General features: G+C 58.0%; 1 protein-coding gene across 2 annotated transcripts in view; it reads left to right on the top strand.

Annotated features, from left to right (window-relative positions):
* The window catches only part of BLACAT1 (BLACAT1 overlapping LEMD1 locus), a 12,920-nt gene extending 6,713 nt beyond the window's left edge, over positions 1-6,207 (top strand). The window contains exons 1-4 of one of the 2 annotated variants that reach the window (XM_006159250.3): positions 46-191; positions 3,158-3,289; positions 4,827-5,073; positions 5,521-6,207. In XM_006159250.3, coding sequence (XP_006159312.1) covers positions 3,192-3,289; positions 4,827-5,073; positions 5,521-5,811 — 636 coding nt within the window. In that variant the 5' untranslated portion in view covers positions 46-191; positions 3,158-3,191 and the 3' untranslated portion in view covers positions 5,812-6,207. Of the gene's footprint in view, positions 1-45; positions 192-3,157; positions 3,290-4,826; positions 5,074-5,520 lie in introns of those variants that run through there. The other variant, XM_006159251.3, reaches the window with a different exon arrangement.
* Positions 6,208-6,879: the final 672 nt, after the last annotated feature.

Genomic DNA, 6,879 nt, shown 5'->3' with positions numbered 1-6,879 from the left:
CACCCCCCCCCCCAGTAGACATGGCAAGGGCGGGTCATCAGGACCTGCCTTCTCCAGAGAGCCTCCAGCTGGTGCCCAAGCCCTCTGCCAAGTGGGAAGGGATAAAGGCAGGGAGGGAGTCGACAGGACTCCTGCCCGGGCACAGCAGAGAGAGGAGCTGAGACCACAGCCCTGTCAGAGGGGCTCCCCAGGTACCTACTGGCGGGGATCCTGAGGGGGGAGGAGTGGGGCCCATGGCAGGCCGGGACACTGAATTGGGATGGGATTCTTCGCCCCCTGTCTCCCCACTTCAGAGACTGGCCCAGTGACCTGTGTGCCACAGACGGAGCCCAGGCTGCCTCCAGGGCTTGGAGCCGCGCACCTGGCAGTGAGGACCCTACCAGGCCCTGATGGGGAAGGACAGCCAGAGCGCTCAGTGCCAAGATCTGAGCAGATTAACGAGCCCTCTGTTATCTCTGCCTTTAGAAGCGAGGATCCAAGAACCCGTGAGGCAGCAAGTGCGCCCACACCTCTCAGAGCCAGGCCGCAGCCCCTCGCCCAGCTCATGAGGGGCTTCCTTAACTTCCTTTCCTCTGAGGAGTGGGCCCTAGTTTCTCCCGCTCCTGCCTCAAGCCTTCCTGACAGGGAAGGCTGAGCGAAATAGTGAGGATTTCTTCCTCTACCTCAAAGGACCCTGGGGAGGAATAGTCACTTAAGGTCACATATTTTGTAGTCTGGGAGAAAGAAGAGGTATTGAGGGCAAGCGAGGTGAGGAGGGAAAGGATCTATGTGCCCTGGAAGCATAGACCCTAAGCTCCCGAAACGTGGGGTGAAGCTGTGATGGTCAAAGCTCCGCGCGAGCCAGCTCGTCTCGGCTGCGATTTCCTTCCCATCAGCTTTGCTGTGCCTGTCGATTTCCCCCTGTACGCAGGGATGCTTGCCCGTAGCGCCGTGCCACCTCCTTCCTCTCCCCTCTAGGGAGGTCTGTGCATGAGGATTGATTGCCTATTGTAAGGGGACCCACCTGCTTGAGCCCTTCTTCCTGGGCTGGCCCTAGCCAGCAGAGTAATGAGCCTCTGTTACCCTCTGCCTTTAGAAGCAAGGACCCAGTGCCCCGCCAGCCCCTTAGGTTTGGGAGGTCTAAGTGGTAAGCTTTGACTGATCTGCTGGTACTCTGGAGGAAAAGAGGGCCCAGAGAGATGGAGCCACTTGTCTAGGGTGACACAGCATGTCAGCATCAGAGCCAAGAATAGAACCCAGACCATCTGAGCCCCAATCTCTCTCTCTAGGTTTGTCACGGGAGGGATCCAGAGAGAGCTGCAGCAGAGAGATCTAGAAATACAGCGGCTGTGTCTCGGCTCTGTCTATATATATCCTGGAGCTTGCTCTCTATTCTCTATGTATATACCCCACCAGAGTGGGCGTGTACACAGTGCTGGAAAGCGGGTTATTAAATAACCAGTCTACCTGCCCATGCTGACTCAGCCTAGGCCTCCTGCCCACCCAGCTGGCCACTGGAAATACACCGCACCTATTAATCACAGCCATCAGCTGCTGCCAGGACGCTGAGAGGGGAAGGGAGGGCAGATCCTGTTAGGACTCGACTCCATGGAGGGCTCTGTGCTGGGCCAGGGCCTTGGCCTCTGCTTGGCCTGGAAAAACATGAAGGAAGTTTGTCCAGAGGGCAAGGTTGGTCAGATCTGTGGAACTGTCTGGAGAGCCATGATCTGGGCCATACCAGGTTCCTCAAAGGCAGTGGAACCACTTCGCAGGTGTGCCTGTGGTTGGGGCTTGGGACATTGACATTCTTCATTGTACAAGGGGCCAGAGAAGGGAAGCACCTCACGCTTCCTTCTTCTAAGCCCCTCTCCCAGGGTGTGGGCCTCTCTCCTCGTCCTTGACATTTGGGCTGCACCACCTGCTTGCTTCCAGTGTTCATCCTAGAGAGGGTGATTTAGACCAGCTGGGGTGCAGGCCTGAGCTCCTCGCAGAGTGTCCTGCTCGCAGAGTGTCCTGCTCCTCTGCTTGGGCCGTCTGAAGGCGCTCCTGCTCCCTCCATAGCAGACCCAGGGCAGAGAGTTGAACGGAGGAGCCTGCTGGGGAGGTGGGGGGAGGCAGGGAAGCCACAGTGAGTGAGTGGAGAATGGGATGCCCTCACAGACAGCCGATCTGACAGACAGACTGCCCCAGAAGCAGAGCAGCTCCTGCCTGTGCTGAGGGCCAGGTCTGCCAGGGGTGCAGGACAACATGCCCAGCTGGGGCAAACAGCCTTGGCCTCTGCCTCAGAATTAGAGAAAAGAAAGTATCTTTGCCCTTCGTACCTATTTCCTAACCCCTTTGCCCAACATAGGTGCTAAATAAAACAGCCTGTTGGTAAAAGAACTCGCTCTGCTGTCTGTTCTCTGCATGATGAGGATGGGGATTTGTGTGACTCTGAGCAGTCAAGGGACGTGTACTGTGTCCCCCTAGCTTTTCTCAGGGTCAGATGACCCAGGATTGTCAAGGAAGGGAGGAATCTATGATTCAGTTCCAAGTGTCAAAGCAGAGGCTGTGTTGGATGAAGGAGTCTCCTCAAGTTCCACCAAATCTGCATTTGGGGCCAACTGGTGGCATGGTGGTTAAGGTGCTGGGTCCCACGTGCCCAGCTGAGTGACTCTAGTCCCAGGCCCTGTGCCTCGATAAACATGCCAGGGACCTGAGCATGCCCCAAATCCATGCAGAAGCATGCCCAAAGAAGGGAGAGATGGAAGAGAAGGGATTGCCATGTGACTATGCCCTGCCTCCCTGGAGAGTGGGTGGGGGGACCCAAAGGACCCCGTGGAACCCCCACCTCAAACCGGTGTGAAGTAGTTTCTTTTGAGCCAGCTTGCTTCCTGTTCCCCAGCCACAGCTGCCTGGGATGAGGCGAGGCAGGGGGCGCTTTTACCTGCCTGCCCTGGGCTCTTCCCAGGCTCCAGTCTGAGGCAGGACATCAGCCCACACAGATCAGGACACACACTGAGGTTTCAAAGCCACCACTGTTCTACAAGGGGTGGGGGACTCCCCCCCCCCCAGCCCAGTGGGAGCTGCAGACCTGGGCAACTAAAGGGAGTGGCCCCCCTGGCTTAGAGGGTCCTGGGAACATTAACCCCAGCTTGCTTCTCTCTCCCGACCCCCTTCCCCCTACCCTTCCCTGCAGATCTCTGGTGAGCACCCCCAGACTGGCCTAGGGCATGCCCCAGTTCACTTTCGCCTGCTTCTGTGGCCTCCACGGCTTCTGCAAGATGAAGAGGAAGAAGGAGGAAGTTCACAGAGAGCGGGAGACGGCGGTGTGAGCAGAACCAGGGCCCCTTGGTCAGCCGCCAGCAGGTCCCCTCCAGAGGTGCCACTTCCGGCTGGGGCCAGGAGCTGGAAGCCATGTGTGCAGCTTCAGTCTTGTTTAACTGGTGCCTTTCTCAGCACCTGGCACCCACCTGAGGGCACCTCCGGCCTCCTGTGGGCCTCGCAGGCCTCCTCAGCCCTGCTCATCAACTGCCCATCCTGAGACCTCCCCAGCCACATGTGGGGAACCCCAGGACCTGCCACTTTCCTTCCAGAGACTGAGATGCCCTGGGGAGGCAGAGGAGAGGAGCTTCTTTCCTGCCCTGAGGGCCTCCCAGAGTAACCCCTCTCAGGAGAATATGTGGCCTGCGCTAGGGGAGCCTTGCTAAACAGGAAACTGGCTGCTCCAGCAGAGACCCTCAGGCAGCCCTGACCTTGGGGAGGCCTCAGGCAGGCCCAGCGCAGACTCAAATGAGATGTGAGAGCCCAGCATGGAATCTCCTGGGGGTTCAGAAACTGGGGCAGCATCGGTGGGCAAGGAGCCCTTCCAGCATCCTCCTGGGCCAGGTGGAGCCAGGCCTGTGGTGGCCAGTCAGCCTGGCAAACGCAAGTTGGCAGGCAGTGGCCCTGTCTCTCTGCCTTTCTTCCCACTCCTCCCCCCACCCCGTCCTGGCCCTGACTCACCTGTCTGTGTCTCCTGGGTGGCAGCACAGAAGTGGGGGGTGTTCCCCAGGCTCTGCCTCCCCTCCTCAGGAACCGTCCAGGAGCCAGATGAGGGGCCCCTTTTCTGGCCTAAGCTGTGCCCTCCCTTTGTTTTCCTGTCCCCTTGTCTGCCCCCTCCCATCTTTCCCTTCTCTTTTCAGAAGCCATAGAGGAGAACATGCCTGCATGCGGTGCCTTCAGGGAAACCCTTAGGGTAGGGGGACCTCTAGGACTTCCCTTGCCTTTCCCCCTAACTCCCACCCCATCAGCCTTCCAGCTTCAGCCTCTGCCCCATGCCCAGCCACTTCTAGGAGGTAGAAAACAAAAGAACCCCCCTCCCCCTGCACGCGCCTTTGAACCTGTGGGTGCCGGGCATGTGGACCAGAGAGCGCAGGGACTGTCCGCAGCTTCTGTTGCTTCTCCAGTCTGCTGTCTTCTTCACAGGAACAGTTCAGCCAGGGACAAAGTCAGATGCCTCTGCATCAGAGACAGAATAACCCTCGGACAGCTCAACGGGTGACCTGGTAGTGGGTCAGCCCCGGAACAGGAGAGTCTGTGCTCCCCTATTTCATGGAGGGAGGGCCTCTCTGCACAGCTAGAGATGGCAGGAGGCCTCTGCTAGGTCACCCAGAACTTGGGAGAGGCCAAGGCAGCCTTCGATTTCCTGGGCTTAGGACAGCCTTGATAGGATCCAGGTTTTCTTTGTGAGGCCAAAGCACAGTTTCAGAATTCTCTCCTCCTATCTTCTAGCCCCCTCCTTTGCCCCTACCTCCTAGGCCCAGCCTTCTGCAATCTGTTACTCCTTTTATATCCAAAGATTCATAAACAGAAGTCCTTCCCTCAAGGAAACAGCAAGAACCAGCAATAAAGGCCAGTGGGGTCACCAGGGACAGAAGACAAACACCCCGGTTCTTTGTCCTGGACAGTGGAGGCCTTGGTGAGGCAGAGAGGCTGTGGAGCTTACAGGAGCTACCTGGAGACGGAGGCCAGAGAGCCTGCCTCGAGGGCACGTGTGTCCCTCGGGGTCACCTGTGCGGCTGCAGTCCTAGAGAAGTCACTCCCGTGGTGGAGGATGAAACTGTATCCCCGGAGGTAAAGAGGTGTTGGGTGTTATATCCTGACCACATGGCTCACCCGGAGGAAAGGTCAGGAGAGTGGAGCAGATTCTCCCAGGAGGGGGAGGCAAGGGAGAGCTTGGCCTGTGTGTGCCTCGCCGGCTTTGGCAGGGATGGCAGCTGCGGGGTTGGCAGGGAGCCTGTTCAGAGAATGCCTTCTCCCAAGAGAACTCCCTTGGCTCTAGAGGGATACTGGATATCTCGAGGCCCTGCTGCTGCAGGAACTAGGGTGGGCCCCAAGGTCAGGGCACTCTGAGGGGATGCCGATGCCCTGCTGGGGCCTGAAGACAGGGGGCTCTGCCTCCAGGCCGGCAGCCCTGCTCCATCCAGAGCTGAGGTTGGGGCCAGTGCTGTAGCTGCGACAGCCTGAGCTGGCAGCCGCGGAGCTTCCAGACAGAAGTAACCGCATCGTTTCGTTTCTCAGGGAACTGGGGACTTCGCTCCTCTCAGCATCTGGGGACACAGTCTGGAGACTGTTCCTCACCTTGGGAGAACCCATGGGCAGGTGTCACCCACAAAGGCCAAAGCACCCCGGCGCCCACACGCCACGTACCCTGAGCCTCTGCCTTCCAGCCTGGACTTCTCTTCCTCCTGCTTCTTCTGGGGTGGACCTGACTTCCTGCCCTGGTCTGAGTCTCCCTCCCTGACACCTGGTTGGATAATTGTGCCCTTTCTGATTGGAATTCCCTCCATCCTGGCGGAGGCTCTACCTTGAGCTGGGGTCCTCAGCACTTGCAGTGAGGCAGGAGTCTGTGATAGGAACGCATGGCGCTGAGCCTCCCTGGGCCTCAGTTTTCCCCATCTGGGAAGAGGAAACTTCCCAGGCCCTTACCCTCCTGGACTGCAGGCTGGTGAATGGAAAATAAAGAGGTGTGGAGGGTGCTGGGGTCCTTGTGACCTAAACGTTGCCTGGAACCCTGGCCCATGGAACCCGAGGGCTTCTTTTCTCAGGTTGAAGTCTTTTCATTAGAATGTCATTTTCTTCTCTACTCCCAGGGCAGGACTTTTTGAATGTAGCATATGATATGGGTCCATAGAAATATATAGGGAGATTGTTATTTTTAGAAAAATAAAAGCATTGATTGAACCAGTTGAAACATGCATGAGATGCTGGGGTGGGGTGGGGGAGAGCACGGGCTGGAGCCAGATCTTGGGTTCTGGCCCTGCATGGACCCTGTCTTATTTCTGGGACTCAGTTTTCTCAACTCTAAAGAAGAGGATTGCACTAATGTCCTTGAAGTCCCCTTTGGAGTCCAGGGCTCTGCAGGTCTGGGAAGTCGAGCAACCAAGGACCCAGGGCAGTGAGGCTGGATGGGCTGCATGTTTCCTGTGCCCAGCTGGTGCGCTTGGTGCAGACAGCAAACGTGTGGGCAGGGAGGGTGGGCGTGATACGGTAGAAATGGTGGGGAGGAGGGCAAAGCCAAGGCTCCCAGAGCTGCTAGAATCCTCCCCAGCCAGGGCCCAGGACTCGCTGTGATTGTGCCTCTCCCTCTCACAATGAGGCCAAGGGCTGGAGGACGTCTGAGGCCTGGACTCTGACTCCAGGCCCTGGCTCAGCCCTCACAGAGATCTTTCTTGTGTGCACACACTTGCTCTCTTACACACACTACCAGCAGCACCTGCAGATGCTCAAGAGATGCTGGAAGGGATCCCAAGAACTGGTGCCTGCCCCGGTTCTGTGACCCATGGGCTGCCCTCGCACAGCTGCTCATGTGCCGGTATCCAGCCGACTGGACATCTGTCCACCTCATTCCTTACCTTCTGCAAGGGGAAGTGCTTTGGG

The sequence above is a fragment of the Tupaia chinensis genome, unplaced genomic scaffold, assembly GCF_000334495.1.
Source record: "Tupaia chinensis unplaced genomic scaffold, TupChi_1.0 Scaffold000627_1, whole genome shotgun sequence".
NCBI classification, from domain to species: Eukaryota; Metazoa; Chordata; class Mammalia; order Scandentia; family Tupaiidae; genus Tupaia; species Tupaia belangeri.
This window is presented reverse-complemented; position numbering and strand designations above follow the sequence as displayed.